Raw genomic sequence first — 18,742 nt, 5'->3', positions numbered from 1 at the left:
GTGAAGTTGTAACCAAGGCATGCCCAGAATGATGGTGGAGGTTGCCATACGCAAGACTAGAAATTGCAGATCCTCCTCATGCAGTACCCCAACCCGGAATTTTAAATTTGGAGTATGGGACAAAGGATGTCCACTCTGCAGAGGAGAGTCTTCTACAGCAAAATCGGTTGGTCCTATGGGAGTATAGGAATTCCCAATTTTTTTGCAAACTCGTAATCTATAAAGTTAGCCGCTGAACCAGAGTCAACGAAAGCTTCAGTGGAAACAGTCTGACCCTTCCATGTGACAGAACAAGGAAGGAGCAAACGATTGTTGTCTAGAGGTAAAGACTGCGCGCCTAGGGTATTACCTCTGACTACACCTAGGTGGCAGCGTTTCCCGACTTCTTGGGGCAATTCTGCACTCTATGACCCTCCTATGCACAGTATAAACAGAGCTGTTCTGTTTTTCTGCGATTCCTCTCCATCCGTGTCAACTTGGACTGACCATTGCATTGGTTCTGGCGGAGGTGAGACGGGTGGAGGAGAGGCGTAAGAGACATATCTGACCACGTTCTTACCACGGGTTTGCTTCTAATACCGTAAACGGCGATCAACCCGTACTGCTAAAGAGATTGCCTTATCAATAGTTTTTGGTTCAGGGTGTCCCAACATCATCTCTGAAACTGCGTCCGACAACCCTGATAAAAAAACAATCTAACAGTGCAAAAGCCCCCCACCTAGCTGACACAGACCACTTTCTGAATTCAGCTGCATAGACTTCTACTGGATCCTTGCCTTGACGCAAGGTTTTTAGCTTCCGCTCAGCAGTAGAGGCAATGTCTGGATCATCATAAATTATGGCCATGGCCTTAAAAAATTCCTCTACTGACGTCAGCGCCTCGTGCCCTGTCTGTAGGCTATATATCCAAGTTTGAGCATCTCCTGACAACAGGGTCTTAATAAACATAATTCTCTGTGCCTCTGTCCCTGACAAATTAGGTCTCAGTTCAAAATACGACATTATACGATTCTTAAAATTCTGAAAGTCAGATCTATGACCAGAAAACCTTTCGGGTACAGACATATGTAAGTCTGTAACTGGAGGAGATCACACTGAATTTACAGCCGTCTGAAGGACCTGTAAGGACCCAGATAAAGCAGAGATCTGGGCCTGCTGACCGTCTAGCACGCTGATGAAATTTTCCACCGAGGTGGTGAGTGTATCAAGACGGCTGTTAAGTGCGTCCATTTTTTTTTCAAGGTCTGCCATTCTGTAACGATCGGTGTCAACACACAGAGAGAATCTGATTATTGGTGATCTGCAGTATCACCAAGAATACAGATATATACCTGATTATTAATGATCTGCAGAATCACCAATAATACAAGTATAACTAACCTCTGGACACTTGACAATGTGTAAGAGTTTGGTGTGACAGTATATGAGCCAGTGATTCCCTGACTGCTGGGAATCAGACCCTACTGCAGCCAAAGGACACCTAAGAGATGGAGTCCCTGACTGGAGTGCAGAGAGGTCCCTTTAAGAGACAGGGAGTCTCTGTAGACAGTAAGAGAGGTCGGCCAGGCCGGGTCGGCAACACACGAGCAGATAAGGTACAGAGACAGAAGACTGATACAGTAACCAGGGACAGGCAGGGTTGGCAACCAGTAATCAGATGTGCGTAAGTACCGAATCAGAGAGCAGAAGGAGGGTCAGGAAAGCAATAGGTCATAACAGATATAAAGCATAGGCCTAGTCTAGAGTGTGAGGTCCATGTTCCCAACACCCAGGAACTGGTCTAAAGTATAACACAAGAATAACACTGTATCCCTAGTCTCGGGTGTGAGGTCCGTGGTCTCAACACCCTGGAACTAGTCTGGAGTATAACACAATAATAACACAGTATCCCTAGTCTTCGGTGTGAGGTCCGTGGTCTCAACACCCTGGAACTAGTCTGGAGTATAACACAATAATAACACAGTATCCCTAGTCTTGGGTGTGAGGTCCATGGTCTCAACACCCTGGAACTAGTCTGGAGTATACCACAATAATAACAAAGTAATCTGGCTAAGTGTGGATTCCCAGGTCCACCTGGTTCAACCACACTGAAGGATCTGACTATGGTCTGAGTGCTAACACGTAAGCATTTGCAACGGCAGACAACCGGCAACTGACAGGGGAGAAGTATATATAGCAGAGCGCTCCTCAGCGCCACCCAGTCCCATCCAGCCAATCACCTGCTGCGCTGGGATCAGCTAATCGTCCAGATCAGCTGATCCCTGTCCTATTGGCATAAAGGGCTTGCCTGTTAGCGCCCGCGCGTAGCTCTCCCTCTGTGTGCACTACTAGGCTCAGACAAATCAGGCGCACGCCGCTTCTGCGGAGAAACTGCCAGTCTGAACGCGGCCTCAGCCTCCTCGCTGTCAGACTGCGGTGTCTCCGCCGTCCATTACAGTTGGCCTTGGAAGTCCTTTAAGATGTCCTAGCAAATCTCAGTGTTGCTTGCGAATTTTCACCAAAGTCATTTTCGCATCGAAAATCCCATTTTCCATTTCGCCGAATTTTCGCAAAAATAATTACTATTTTAGTTTCAAAAGGCGAAAGTCCGTTTTTTCACGTTTAATATCTAAGCCCCCTTACAAGCTAGAATCACCAAATTTTCAGGGTATATTAAGGAGATATGTGGGTACAAGAGGAAAACCTTTTTTTGCAAAAAGGCCTTATAATTTTTGAGAAAATCGATTTTAAAGTTTCAAAGGAAAAAAGTTTACATTTAAATGTAGTAAATTACAGTTACTGTAGCAAACATAGCGGTAGTGTAAATTTAGTAATATCAAAAGAAAGGGCCAAGTGCAAACTGCCAAGTGCAAAGGGCCAAGTGCCAGCGCAAAGGGCCAAGTGCCAGCGCAAAGGGCCAAGTACCAGCGCAAAGGGCCAAGTGCCAGCGCAAAGGGCCAAGTGCCAAGTGCAAGCGTAAAAGGCCAAATGCAAGCGCAAAGGGCCAAGTGCAAAGGGCCATGCCAAGTGCAAAATGCCAAGTGCAAAATGCCAAGTGCAAGCGCAAAGGGCCAAGTGCAAGTGCAAAGGGCGCAAAGGGCCAAGTGTAAGTGCAAAGGGCCAAGTGCAAGCGCCAAGTGCAAAGGGCCAAGTGCAAAGGGCTAAGTGCAAAGGGCCATGCAAAAAGTGCAAAGGGCCATGCAAAGTGCAAAGGGCCATGCAAAGTGCAAAGGCTATGCAAAGTGCAAAGGACAAAGTGCCATGCAAAGTGCACTTTGCATTTAACACTTTGCACTTGACACTTTGCATTTGACACTTTGCACTTGGCACTTTGCATTTGACACTTTGCACTTGGCACTTTGCATTTGACACTTTGCATTTGACACTTTGCATTTGACACTTTGCATTTGACACTTTGCACTTGGCATTTTGCACTTGGCACTTTGCATTTGACACTTTGCATTTGACACTTTGCATTTGACACTTTGCACTTGGCACTTTGCATTTGACACTTTGCACTTGGCACTTTGCATTTGACACTTTGCATTTGACACTTTGCATTTGACACTTTGCACTTGGCATTTTGCACTTGGCACTTTGCATTTGACACTTTGCATTTGACACTTTGCATTTGACACTTTGCACTTGGCACTTTGCATTTGACACTTTGCATTTGACACTTTGCATTTGACACTTTGCATTTGACACTTTGCACTTGGCATTTTGCACTTGGCACTTTGCATTTGACACTTTGCACTTTGCATTTAACACTTGGCACTTTGCATTTGACACTTGGCCCTTTGCACTTGGCCCTTTCATTTGATATTACTAAATATACACTACCGCTAGGTTTGCTACAGTAATTGTCATTTACTGCATTTAAATGTATACTTTTTTCCTTTGAAACTTTAAAATCGATTTTCTCAAAAACTATAAGGTCTTTTTGCACATTTTTTTTCCTCTTGTACCCACATATCTCCTTAATGTACCCTGCAAATTTGGTGATTCTATTTTGTTAGGGGGCTTAGATATTAAACGCGAAAAAAACGGACTTTAGGCGAAAATTAATGCGAAATTATTCGGCGAATTTTCGCCTTTCGAAACGAAATTAGAAATTATTTTCGCGAAAATTTGGCGCCAAACTCCTCTGTACTTCTGAAAGAGGTGCTTGGCTTCACTACAATAGATTTTTAACTCTGATTACATGAACTTAGAGTCTCACAGAACAATATATTTACTTCAGTTAACCAATTGAAGGGATCATGTAGAAGTAAGTCCATGCCTTTTATCCTTTTAAACTGTTTTTACCTTTTTCTATTTTGAGATGCCTCCTACTTTCTACATTTCCATTACTGCCCAGCCGTAATGGTGGTGTTGGGTTTTTAATCTATATTGAAATACAACTTACTGAAAGGAATCCTATCTGAGAATCCTTAGTAGGGTTGTGTTTGGGCTCACTACCTTCTTGTTCAGTGGTTACTTTAAGTATGGCTGACCCTCCATAAAGCAACCTAAATTGTAACGATTGCGGAATCGTCTCCGTGGTCAGCGCACCAGACGTGCGCTGCCGCTGACGCGGCGGATTTCCTCCACAAGCGTATAATTGAGGACACCCAGGCTAGGTGCTATGCACCTGCAGAGGGAAATTCCTGTCGGCAGGTGGAGCTGTGGAGTGCAGAGGAACAGCTCCTCTCCTCTGCCCTACCACACACGCCAGAGAGGAATTGTATGAAGGGAAGAAACGCAATCGCAAGAGAAGCGATTGAGAGTAAGCACAGAGACAGATTGTGTGTGTGTGCATAAAATTAGTCGCCAACCCGCGACTGTGCACACACCACAGCAGATAAGAAGCAGGAACGCGATCGCGAGAGGTGCGATCGCCAGACGTGACACAAGGTTACAGCAAGGCGGAGCACGAGAGTAGCAAAGGCACAGCAAATAATACAATAAGGAGATACGGAAAATAACAAACGCTAGCTAACCGCGAACACCGCACTCATTCGCAACAGTGCACGCGGTTATGCGCGGTCTCCACGTGATAAGCACAATAGAGACAAGCACGCCTAAATAACCATTAACAGACAAACATGAAACAGAGGACGCGAGCGCTTGCTTAACGGTTACCTCACCGAGCCTCTAGCAAGCGCAGCAGACAAGACAGACACACGAAAACAGGGACAAGCGACAGAAGGATCCCCAGCGCTAGCGAAAAGTGGCTAGCGCGATCCCAGAAGACAGAACAGAAGGATCCCCAGCGCCAGCGAAAAGTAGCTAGCGCGATCCCAGGAGACAGAGTAGCAGAACAGAAGGATCCCCAGCGCTAGCGAAAAGTGGCTAGTGCGATCCCAGAAGACAGAACAGAAGGATCCCCAGCGCTAGCGAAAAGTAGCTAGCGCGATCCCAGGAGACAGAAGAGAAGGATCCCCAGCGCTAGCGAAAAGTGGCTAGCGCGATCCCAGAAGACAGAACAGAAGGATCCACAGCACTAGCGCAAAGAGACTAGTGCGATCCAGAGAAGATAATAACAGAACAGAAGGGCCTACCAGTAGCAACCGCTGCTCTGGTTAGCACCCCACAGAACAGGCAATACAAATAATACAATCCTAACTAGACTAGGGAATCTGCCTAGCGCAGTCCCACGAATAACTCTAAACTAATCTTCAACGAGAAGTAGCATGGCTGACACTCACTAGGAGTGTATACTACATAGCAACGGCTGACACTCCAGCAGTGTCCATCAGGAACAGACCATGGAAGGGAAATGTCCAGCAAAGCATTCTGGGAGCAGAATGCTTTTATAGTGCCAGTCATCAAAAGAAGGCAGGTAAGGGATTTGCATGACTAATGTATGCAAATTCCTCAGCAACACAAGCTGCAGAACTGACAGAAAGTCTCTCTTAAAGAGACCTGCAGAATGCAGACGTGAACAGTGGTCAAAACGCTGCCTGTCTGCACAGGCAGCTGAGCAGATTCTCACATAAATCAAGTGATTCAGGGCAGCAGGCTATAGGGGGCAGCACCAGAAGCATAAAATGACTGGACAGGAGAGTGAAGACGTTGGAGAGTGAGGAAAAGGAGAAGTCAAGCCATGAGGGGAGAGCAGCAACGGCATGGGGGAAAAAAGAGGAGATGGTTTTGGCGTGTTTTGGCGTGCTACTACTCACCCTCCAGCTGGAGAAGGAGCACATAAAGTAACTGGGGGGGGGGGGGGTTATGAGGAGGAATGTGGAGGACATGGCTGATGGATGAGGTATCCACCCACCCGCACTGACAGGAGGTGTTACAGGGGCTTACAGCAGGACTCGGGATGATGATTTTATTTATTTACTGTATTTACTAGCTGATGACCCGGCGTTGCCCGGGTATGTATTTGGCTGGTGTCGGCTCTGCCCACTTTTCTAACCCTAACACACAATTACTCAATGACCAAGTTTTGGAACTTTGGGGTCTTTGGCAGCAATCATTTGTATATTACCATAGAAATTAATCAGATTGACTGTTTGTGGCTCCGCCCCTCTCCAGCATTTAAACCCCAGTCACCCAATGACCAACTGTAACAGGTTTGAGGCATCTGCTAATAACAGTGTAAAAATGGCAGCAATTTAAGTATTCCCCTTGAAAATCAACAGGTGAATTTTGATTGGCTATTATAGGCTCCATCCACTTTCCTGAATATTAATCTCAGTCAACCAGTGACCATCTGGGCAAAGTTTGAGAACCCTGTCATTAACAGAGTAAGAATGACTGCAGTTTACACTTTCCCAGTGAAATTTGTTTTTGGCTCCGCCCACTTTTTGTAAGCTGGACATACAGTCACTCAATGACCAAATTTGTGAGCTTTGGATCCTTTGGCATCAATCATTTGTGTTTTCCTTGTGAGATGAAACAAATCTGATTGGCCCTTCGTGGCTCTGTCCCTTTAATGAATTTGAATCCCAGTGACCCAATGATCAACTGTACCAAGTTTGAGGCTTGTGCCATTAACAGTGCAAAAATGGCAGCAATTTTACTATTGCCCTTGAAAATCAACAGGTGAAATTTGGTTTTTTTAGTCTCCACCCATTTTTTTTAATATTACTCCAAGTCCCCCAGAAACCAACTGTGCAAAGTTTGAGAACCCTGCCATTAACAGTGAAGAAGGGCTGCAGGAAAATCTGTTTTGACTCCACCCACTTTTTGTAACCTTGACACACAGTCACTCAATGACCAAGTTTTTAAGCTTTCGGGTTCTGGCATCAAAATTGTGTGAATGGAAGCAGTTTATCCAGCAAAGAAATCTGATTGGGTGTTTGTGGCTCCACCTCTTTTGTGAATTTGAACCTCAGTCACTTAATGACTGACTGTAGCAGGTTTGGGGCCTCTGCCATTAACAGTGTAAGAATGGCAGCAGTTTAAATATTCCCCATGAAAATCAATAGGTGAATTTTGATTGTCTGTTGTAGGCTCCACCCACTTTTCTGAATATTAATCCCAGCCACCCAGTGACCAACTGTGTCAAGTTTGAGAACCCTGCCATTAACAGTGTAAGAATGGCTGCAGTTTATATGTTCCCATGTAAAAAAATGTAGTTGTTGCCTCAGCCCACTTTTTCTAACCTTGACATACAGTCACTCGACCAAATTTATGAGCTTTGCGGTCCTTGGTATCAATTATTTGTATATTGTTAAATAAATAACTCCACCCCTTTTCAGAATGTGAACCCCATTCACCCAATGACCACATTTGAGGTCTTTGCCATTAAGAGTGTAAGAATGGCACACAATGAAAATATTCCCCTTGAAAATTAATAGGTGAGTTTTGATTGGCTTTTGTAGGCTCCACCCACTTTTCTGAATATTAATCCCAGTCACCCAGTGGCCATCTGTGTCGAGTTTGAGAACTTTGGCATTAAAAGTGTAAGAATGGCTGCAGTTTATATTTTCCCATGTAAAAAAAAAAAGTTGTTGGCTCTACCCACTTTTTCTGACCTTGACATGCAGTCACTCAATGCCCAAGTTTATGAGCTTTGGGGTCCATGGTACATTTGTATATTCCCATAAAATGAAACAAATCTGATTGGCTGTTTGTGGCTCCACCCCCTTTCCAGAATTTGAACCCTAGTCATCCAATGAACGAATGTACCAGGTTTGAGGCATCTGCTACCAACTGTGTAAAAATGGAAGCACTTTAAATATTCCCCTTGAAAATCAACAGGTGAATTTTGATTGGCTATTGTAGGCTTCACCCACTCCTCTAAATATTAATCCAAGACACCCAGTTACTAACGGTGCAATGTTTGAGAACCCTGCCATTAAAAGTGTAAGAATGGCTGCAGTTTATATTTTCCCAGTGAAATTTGCATTTGGCCCTGCACACTTTTTGTAACCTTGACACACAGTCACTCAATTACCAAGATTTCGAGCCTTCGGGTTCCTGGCATCAAAAATGTGTGAATGGAAGCAGTTTATCCAGAAAATAAATCTGATTGGCTGTCCTTTAGTAAATTTGGACCTTAGTCACTCAATGACCGACTGTAGCAAGTTTGAAGCCTCTGCCATTAACAGTGTAAGAATGGCAGCAGATTAAATATTCCCCTTGAAAATCAATAGGTGAATTTTGATTGGCTGTTGTAGGATCCACCCACATTCCTAAATCTTAATCCCAGTCACCCAGTGACCAAGTGTGCCAAGTTTTAAAACCCTGCGATTAACAGTCTAAGAATGGCTGCAGTTTACATTTTCCCATTTAAAATGAATGGCTGAAATTTAGGTGTAAGACAATACAGGTAATGCTTAGTCAGTCACTGGATGGGAGCATGGAGATTAGGTAAGTCGAGTTCACTCAATAGTTCACTCAGATCCATAGGATGGGTGTACAGTAATGTAGGTTTATGAACAGGTAGGAGACGTAAGGAGGAGTACTCTGCCCAAAGGCTTAAAATCTAGAGGGAGAGGTAGGGACACAAAAGGTAGGGGGGGGGGGGTAGGCCAGAGTGAAAAAGTGAGTTTTGAGGACATTCTTGAAGATGTTGAAGGAGGGGGGAACCCTAATGGTGGGAGGTAGGGAGTTCCATAGTATTGGAGCAGCACTTGAGAAGTCCTGGAGGCATGCATGGGATTGGGTGATGCGAGGGGCAGTCAGGCAAAGTTCATTAGAGGAGTGGAGTGAGCGGCTAAGTGTATACTTACCTCTACCTCTGAATAAGATCAGAAATGTAGGTTGGACAGGTTTTGTGGACAGATTTGCAGGCCAGACACAGTATCTTTAACCTGATTCTGGATTGGATAGGAAGCCAGTGGAGGGATTTACAGAGGGTAGGGTAGCCTCTGTGGTGGAGCAATGGGAGGAGTGGATAATTCTGGCTGATGCATTCATGTCGGACTGCAGCGGGGCAATTCGGGTCATAGGGAGACTGGACAGAGGGACATTGCAGTAATCAAGGTGGGAAATTATGAGGGCATGGATTAGGAGTTTGGTGGTGACAGAGGTCAGAAAAGAGCGGATCTTGCAGATGTTACAGAGGTGGAAGTTGGAGGACTTTGTGAGGTTTTTGAGGTGGGGGGGTGAAGTAGAGTGCGGAGTCCAGGGTCACACCCAGACAGCGGGCTTGAGAGGTAGGACAAATGGTAGTGTGGTTGACAATGACATTCACATCTGTAGGGTCAGGGATGGGCAGTGTGGGAAGATCATAAATTCTGTTTTGTCTAGGTTTAGTTTCAGGAACCTAGCAGACATCCAGGAGGAGATGGCTAATAGGCAGGAGAAGATCTTGTCCATGGTAGTGGTGGATAGGTCAGGGGTGTGGAGGTAGATCTGGGTATCTTATCTGGATACAGATGATAGTTAAGCAGGGCTGCTCATCAGGATTGCGGATATCCGGGTAACCCAGATATCCAACCATTTTTCAGCTATCCGAATCGGATTCCTGATAGCTATCTGCGGATATTTGGGCGCATAACGCGGATATCCGCGGATATTGCGGATATCCAGATCTGAAATACTGTAACTAAGGAGATGACATCCTGGAGCCAATCAGAGGGCTCCCAGCAGAAGCCCTAGCAACCAATCACAGAGGGGAACCCTGGCCAGCCCCCCTGTATAATATGGAGGGCTGCCATGATGAGACATATCGTCCTAGCTTGCTGAATGCTCACTGAGAGACATGCTCCAGTGCTGCTGGCCTATCAAGGGCTGTACACCGTTATAAACCTAAAGCTGTTCAGTAATTAACCCCTTCACTATCACTACACTATTGTTAAAGCATTAATTAGCTTGATGTCATTTGTGTGACAGAGTGTGTGCTGCAGGCAGCTGCTATGTGTCTGTGCGTGTGCTGTGTACAGACCAGGCCAGTTGCTGCCTGCTGGCCAGCTATTAGCCTTAGGTATAGGTTAGGTTAGGGATTAGGGGATAGGATTACTGTGTTACTGTGTAGTTAGTATTGTAGTACTGCAGTCAGTGTTAATAGTTGTTAGAGTAGTAGTACTACTGTTTTAGCTTTCTACAGAACTGCTGTGCTGTGAGCAGTGCCAGTGTGACAGTTAGTGTGCACTAGTGTCTTCTCCTCTGCTGTCTGACTGTCACTCGGCACTAGAGATGGGCCGAACCTCCGATTTTAGGTTCGCGAACTGGGTTTCGCGAACTTTCGCGTAACGTTCGGTTCGCGTTAAAGTTCGCGAACCGCAATAGACTTCAATGGGGATGCGAACTTTGAAAAAAAAAAAAATTATGCTGGCCACAAAACTGATGGAAAAGATGTTTCAAGGGGTCTAACACCTGGAGGGGGGCATGGCGGAGTGGGATACATGCCAAAAGTCCCGGGGAAAAATCTGGATTTGACGCAAAGCAGCGTTTTAAGGGCAGAAATCACATTGAATGCTAAATGACAGGCCTAAAGTGCTTTAAAACATCTTGCATGTGTATACATCAATCAGGTAGTGCAATTAAGGTACTGCTTCACACTGACACACCAAACTCACCGTGTAACGCACCGCAAACAGGTTCACTGAACAGAACAGGTATGCAGTGGCGGGTTCACTGAACACAACAGGTATGCAGTGGCGGGTTCACTGAACACAACAGGTATGCAGTGGCGGGTTCACTGAACAGGTATGCAGTGGCGGGTTCACTGAACAGTACATGTATACAGTGGCGGGTTCACTGAACACAACAGGTATGCAGTGGTGGGTTCACTGAACAGGTATACAGTGGCGGGTTCACTGAACAGAACAGGTATGCAGTGGTGGGTTCACAGCACAGGTATGCAGTGGCAGGTTCACTGAACAGGTATGCAGTGATGGGTTCACAGCACAGGTATGCAGTGGCAGGTTCACTGAACAGGTATGCAGTGATGGGTTCACAGAACAGGTATGCAGTGGTGGGTTCACAGCACAGGTATTCAGTGGCAGGTTCACTGAACAGGTATGCAGTGATGGGTTCACAGCACAGGTATGCAGTGGCAGGTTCACTGAACAGGTATGCAGTGATGGGTTCACAGAACAGGTATGCAGTGGTGGGTTCACAGCACAGGTATGCAGTGGCAGGTTCACTGAACAGGTATGCAGTGATGGGTTCACAGCACAGGTATGCAGTGGCAGGTTCACTGAACAGGTATGCAGTGATGGGTTCACAGAACAGGTATGCAGTGGTGGGTTCACAGCACAGGTATGCAGTGGCAGGTTCACTGAACAGGTATGCAGTGATGGGTTCACAGCACAGGTATGCAGTGGCAGGTTCACTGAACAGGTATGCAGTGATGGGTTCACAGAACAGGTATGCAGTGGTGGGTTCACATCACAGGTATGCAGTGGCAGGTTCACTGAACAGGTATGCAGTGATGGGTTCACAGAACAGGTATGCAGTGGTGGGTTCACAGCACAGGTATGCAGTGGCAGGTTCACTGAACAGGTATGCAGTGATGGGTTCACAGAACAGGTATGCAGTGGCAGGTTCACTGAACAGGTATGCAGTGGTGGGTTCACAGTACAGGTATGCAGTGGTGGGTTCACAGCACAGGTATGCAGCCAGCCAGGAACAAGTTAAGCCTAACTAATCTTTCCCTGAGAGACAGTCTGCAGCAGCTCGCCCTACTCTCACTAACGCAGGCAGCACACGAGTGACCGTAATGGCCGCCGCTGCCTGCCTTATATAAGGGGGGTGGGGCTCCAGGGGCTAGTGTAGCCTAATTGGCTACACTGGGCCTGCTGACTGTGATGTAGAGGGTCAAAGTTGACCCTAAAGGTGCATTATGGAGCGAACCGAACTTCCGCAAAGGTTCGCCAGCGGGACGCGAATGCGAACCACCGAAGTTCGCGTGGAACCGTTCGCCGGCAAACCGTTCGGCCCATCTCTACTCGGCACTTGGCACGTGTCACTTGGCACGTGTCACGTGCCATGTGGCACTTGGCAAGTGCCACGTGACACATGGCAAGTGCCACGTGACACGTGGCAAGTGCCAAGTGCCACCTGACACTTGGCAAGTGCACACCTGACAAGTGGCAAGTGCCACCTGACACATGGCAAGTGACACGTGCCAAGTGACACGTGCCATGTGTCAAGTGTCACATGACATGTGCCAAGTGTCACATGACGTGACATGTGCCAAGTGCCATGTGACACGTGTCAAGTGCCACCTGACACGTGCCAAGTGACATGTTTCAAGAGCCACGTGACACATGCTAAGTGCCAATTGCCCCGTGCCTCATCCAGAATGCTCCTGGCACACGTTACACCTGCTGCTGCTGCTACATTGCCCTGATCCTGCTGCCTGTGCAGCTCCCACCACCAGGCCAGGGTGCCACAGGCCACTGATACCACTTATATTTAACCCAAAACACAATTGCTGCGTAATTTTTTGGAGGTGTCTTGGCTGAAAACTGTCATGTCCCAGTTGTGCGGTTGGACTTTGGACACAAAGGGCTTGATTCACAAAGCGGTGTTAACCTACTTAGCACGTCTAAATTCTTTAGACGCGCTAACCAGGGTGCTAAGTAGGTTAGCACCGGATTTCTCAATCAGATCACGCTCTAACTTTGCGCGCGCAAAGTTTTACGCGCGCAAAGTTTTTACGCGCGCTAAGTCCTATAGGCTTTAATGGGCACTTCGCGCGGAGCGCCCTGCGCTCTGTGCAGTACGCGCGTAAAGTTTTATGCGCATAAAGTTTTGCGCGCGTAAAGTTTTATGCGCGAAAAGCTTGTTTAGACGTGCTAAGGGGGTTTTCACAGGCGTGCTAACAGCTAGCACCGCTTTGTGAATCAAGCCCAATGTGGGCTGCACGACCGCTGTCTAGAACCTAGGCCTAATGTTAATTGACAGCCATTTTTTTTTGGGGGGGGGGGGGGGGATTTTAAGTCCCCACATCATCAATTAGTGTTCCCCTTTACAAAATAATACAGTTTGCAGATATTACCAGCACACCAAAGGTTATGAAACACACTTTATTGTGCCAGTTTCCACAAGAAATCCAACAATTGTTTTGGGGGCTGCACAGGGTCCCCCTTTATCAAGGCGTGTGGCTACCACATTGGTATGCACGACCGCTGTCTGGAACCTAGGCCTAATGTTAATTGACAGCCATTTTTTTTTTGGGGGGGGGGGGGGGATTTTAAGTCCCCACATCATCAATTAGTGTTCCCCTTTACAAAATAATACAGTTTGCAGATATTACCAGCACACCAAAGGTTATGAAACACACTTTATTGTGCCAGTTTCCACAAGAAATCCAACAATTGTTTTGGGGGCTGCACAGGGTCCCCCTTTATCAAGGCGTGTGGTTACCACATTGGTAACCACATGCCTTGATAAAGGGGGACCCTGTGCGTCCTGCGAAACAATTGTTGGATTTCTTGGGGAAACTGGCACAATAAAGTGCGTTTCATAACCTTTGGTGTGCTGGTAATATCTGCGAACTGTAGTATCTGTGGCACTGCCTATGCCACTTTACCAAGCACCCGAAAATAATAGATGGTGTGCCAGCTTTATCCTGTGACTTTACAAAATAATGATGCTACATATGAGGCATATACCCTAAAAAAAATGTTTTTAAAGCAATTTAAAGGCCACTTCCGGTTTTCTATCCGGATATCTGAATTTGCCCAGATATCCCGGATACTAGGGTCTGATATCTGATTCGGATCGGAAAATTTTGAACTCGGATATCTGACCCGGATCGGATATTGGGGTATCCAAATCTGAATCGGACCTGGATTTTGAAAAGGGAGAAACGAGCAGCACTATAGTTGAGACCCATGAAGGAGATAAACTTGCCAATGGAGGATTTGTTTAGGGAGAACAGCAGGGGTCCAAGGATCAAGCCTTAGGGGACTCCCACCGAGAGATGTTTGGGGGTGGAAGAGGACTCATTGCCAGAGCAAGATCATCAAAGCCTATGTACTGGAGAGAAAGGAAGAGTAGGGGATGGTCCACTGTTTTAAAAGCTGCTAAAAGGTCAATAAGGAGGAGAATGGAATATTTGTCTGGTTAGAGCTGTTTTGGTTGAGTGGGCAGGCCGAAATCCAGATTGCAGTGGATCTAGCAGGGAGATGGTGTTGAGGTACTAGGTCAGGCATTTATGAACCAGACATGAAAGGAGTTGTCTCTGTTCTTTACTGGCCCAGGCGGCGCCACTTTGTAAGGTCTGACTGAGTTTTTGTGTTACATGTGTGCAAGACTGTTCTGCATGCCCTATGGAGGGCCAGACCAATTAAAGTTTTCTCCTAGGAGATAATATTTCATGTTCTGCTTAAAAATCAGTACTTGAATAAGTATCAAAAAGTATGGGAAAAAGTACTTTCAAAATGATTCTTAGTATTTTCTTGCTTTGAAGATGGCTTAAATGGCACTTAGGAGAAAAAGTGAATTGGTTCGAGCCCAGAGAGAAAAATTTAACTAGGGCAAGTAGGGTGGCTGAGGCTGACGAACACACCAGTGGTGGCATTCATCACATCTCGTGGACCTTGTGGTGGTGAAGTTGGCTGCCACATGGGTTGCAAGATCTGACTGAGGTCTGAGTGAGTGACTGTGTCACCTCTCCACAAACTAAGCAGTAAGCTTAGCTGCAATTTCTATGCGGGCTAATTTCTGCATTGTTAGGGTGATTGCAGCATTTCTTTTTTGGGGTGATTGCTGGATTTCATTTGTTGGTTGATTGCCATATTTCATATGTGGGATAATGGCTGCACTTCATTAGCTGCATTTCACATTTGGAGTACTTGCTGCATTTTCTATGTGGGGTAATTGCCACAGTTCATATGTGGGGTGATTGCCACAGTTCATATGCAGGGGGGGATTTCTACACTTCATTTGTGGGTTGACTGACGCACTTCATATGTGGGTGATCAACACACTTCATATGTGGGGTGACTGCTGCACGTCATATGTGAAGTGATTGTCGCACTTCATATGTGGGGTAATTGCCAGACTTCATATGCCACACAGTGCAGGTATGGCATTTTAATCTCTCTTGCTTAAGGGAGAGCATGACTGCTGCTGGTGGTGGTTGGGGTGGGGGCAGCATCTTCACAATGTTTGCCTCAGACAGCAAAATAGTCTAGAACTTGCAAATTTTCGTCAAAGTCACTTTCACATCGATAATGGTATTTTCAATTTTGAGAAAATATTCACTAAAATGCATTGTATTTTTGCAATATGGTTAAAGAAAAATAATTTTTATTTCCGATATGAAAATTTGTGAAAAACTTGGAAAATCATTATTTTTACTGTGACAATTCCCTGAAAAGCGCAAAAATAATTTATTTAAATGCAAAACTTTGCAAAAAATGTGAAAGAGCAAACACTTATTGCACAATTATTTAATAATTAATTAATTATTAATTATTGCTCATCCCTGATGGACACATATATAAAGATGGATAAGAGGAGAGGGTATCTAAGCCTGTTTGAACTGATATTTGAGCTTTCAAGATTCCCAACTTTCTATCTATAAGAGGATCACTTATCAAGGAATGGACTTATACTAAACTCTTTCTCAAATATACCGTATATAGTTTTTTTTTCTGTGGTCGCCTACTATTGTGTAGAAAACACCATATATCTATTTATTTTTCTCTGTGTCTGTGTGTATAGGTAGGAAGCTATGCCCATTACTATTTTACTTAAAGCACCAAAACATGTTGGACCATTACGGAAAAAGGTTAATTATTAAAGTAATAGAAATAATAACTGTTTTATTTGAAGGAAAACCTTTTGACAATCAAAAACTCGTTAACGCTGCAGTGGCCAACATAATTGTCTCCATTGTACTCGGTCACCGGTTCAATTATGATGATGCCACTCTACTCAACGTGATTGATCTTGTTGATGAATACTCAAGCCTTCTAACTAAAACTGGAGTCCACGTAAGTTTTTTTTTATGTTGATTTTCTGAATAAAAATGTTATAATGGGATGTGTTCTTTACTGCTCTGGCTGATCACTATTATTACCAAAACTGAATTTGTTGGAAGCTTTTAGGGTTAGTTCACATTAGGGGCTTGATTCACAAAGCCGTGATAAAACAAATATCACACCTTATGAAAGATATCACACCTTATCAAAGTTAACACACCTTATCACAGTAGCATAGTGAGCACTAAGAAGTTATGACTGCTAACTGGCAATGGCACTCGTCCTGCCCTGAGCCTCTGCAGGTTTGTAGCGCTCGGTATGCTACTCTGATAAGGAGTGTTAATTTTGATGAGGTGTGATATCTTTCATAAGGTGTGATAACTTTCATAAGTTGTGATAGCTTTCATAAGGTGTGATATCTTTCATAAGGTGTGGTATTTGTTTAATCACAGCTTTGTGAATCAAGCCCTAGGTCCGGAAACGTATCCGTATCTCCGTTTTTAAAACCTGATCAAAACTGGAGCCACGGATAGCAATGTTAAAAATAGCAGCCATCTTTACCCCCCCCCCCCCCCAAAAAAAAAATGTATAATGAATCCGTATGCGTTTGCGGAGACCTGTTTTCAGAACCTGAATGGAAGGTCCGGATCTGCTGCATTTTCCCGCAACGCATGTGGATCCTGATAGACGGAGGGGTAGTGGCAGGCAATACACAGGCAGTTTTGGACACAGAAACGGATCCGTTTTCTGTGTTACAGCCTGTGGGTGGAGAGGGGGCTGCCATGCTGGAGGGTGATAGCAGCCAGGATGGGGGATGACAGAAGTCGGTGTGGAGGAGGGACACCCCCCTTCCTCCCTCACCTGGGTTCCCCGGCCCCGCTACCCCGAGCTAGCTACATGCCGCAAAACTTGTTAAACTGTATAGTAACAGCAAGCAGGCAACTTACCTACTCCTTCTTCTTCCTCTGCTTCTGTTCATGATCCGGTTCTTTTTAATGAATTGATGCAAGTTAATTGAGTCATTGAAAAAAAGCTGAACTTCTCATCACTACGCATCACTGCCTGCAATTCCGCCCTCCGAAGTATAGAGGGTAGCATTGCAGGCAGTGACATGTAGTGATGGGAAATTCGGCTCTTTTCAATGAATCGATTCATTTGAATCAATTCATGAAAAAGAACCGGATCATGAACCGAAACGGAGGAAGAAGAGGAGTAGGTAAGCTCCCCACTCGCTGCCACTATACATTTTCACAAGTTTTGCGGAAACTAGCTGGAGGGGTGTTTTGCCTCACGGGAAGGGTTTTTAAACCCTCTAACTTCGCTCACCACCGTAGTGGGTAAAATGAATTGCAGCAAAACATGAGGAAAAGTTCAATAATAATATTTATTGAGCTACAATCCTGTTATAATAATTATCTAGGCTTGCAGAATCATAGTTTAAGGGTTAGTAATTATTAGTAAGCATGCATCAACCTTTCTTTACCAAGTGTTGTAGCAATTTCACCCAAGGAAGAGGGGACTCCGTCAATCCTCCGTAGGGAAAACACCTGGCGACACAATCCATCACGTCTGTTGGTCTCAGAAAAAAGTCCCGGAGTCCAGGCGTTTTCCCAACCCAATTATACTCCCTAAACCATAACACACGCAAGTGCATATTCGGTCGCTGTCGTAGGCGCGTGATCACAGTACAAATCTATGATATCCGCTTTTGTGCAATACAACACAGCCGATGTGGACTCCTCGTACTCACTGAATGTGAAAACAATGGCTTACTTACTACGCCTGCGTATCTCATGCACCATTATCCCACGACTGCCCGCTCAAACTGGCTGTAGCAGGATTTAGAAATGCATCAACAATCTTCACTGAACCCAAATAGCATCCAGGACATCTGGAATTGAACTCAGATAATACCCAGGTACTGAACTCCAGTATCCAGCAGCAAAGACATATGAGAGTGAACACTAAACATACATACATACGACATTCATGTCACTTGTGTATCTCAAGGGGTAGTGAGGATGGGGGACCCCGGGGAGGGGGGGTCCTTCCTCCCCGTCCACCGCTGCCACCCCTGTCCTGCCTGCTATACCCGATCCAGCATGGCGGCTGCCTCTCCCCCACGGCTGGGCATACGTTTCCGGACTTTGTAGGAAAAATGGGAGGGGGAGAAAAAAAGTTTAGATAAATGGATCTGTTTAAAATGGATCCGATCTGCAATGGACCTAGTTTGGACCCACCCTAAGTCCAGGTAGGTTAAGAGTTCATGCCAAGTTCAAGTAATGACATCATGTTCTATTTGTTCCCTGTGCAGCACGGTACAAAACAATTCTTTCTCGAATACACAGTTGTGGACATGCAAGCAGGGGCGTAGCTAGAAATCAAGTGGCCCCATAGCAAAGTTTTGGTTAGGGCCCCCTTCCCAAAAACAACAAGGAACC

The 18,742-nt window shown here is 45.4% G+C and overlaps 1 protein-coding gene across 1 annotated transcript in view; it reads left to right on the top strand.

The window, feature by feature from the left end:
- LOC137504630 (cytochrome P450 2B4-like) overlaps nt 1-18,742 on the top strand; it is a 107,953-nt gene that overhangs the window by 62,573 nt on the left and 26,638 nt on the right. The window contains exon 5 of the mRNA XM_068233211.1: nt 16,153-16,313. Within this exon, the coding sequence (XP_068089312.1) occupies nt 16,153-16,313 (161 nt within the window). The remainder of the gene's footprint in view (nt 1-16,152; nt 16,314-18,742) is intronic.

This window comes from Hyperolius riggenbachi, chromosome 4 (assembly GCF_040937935.1).
Source record: "Hyperolius riggenbachi isolate aHypRig1 chromosome 4, aHypRig1.pri, whole genome shotgun sequence".
NCBI lineage: Eukaryota > Metazoa > Chordata > Amphibia > Anura > Hyperoliidae > Hyperolius > Hyperolius riggenbachi.
Note: the sequence above shows the minus strand (reverse complement) of the source record. Positions and strands in the feature narration are given on the sequence as shown.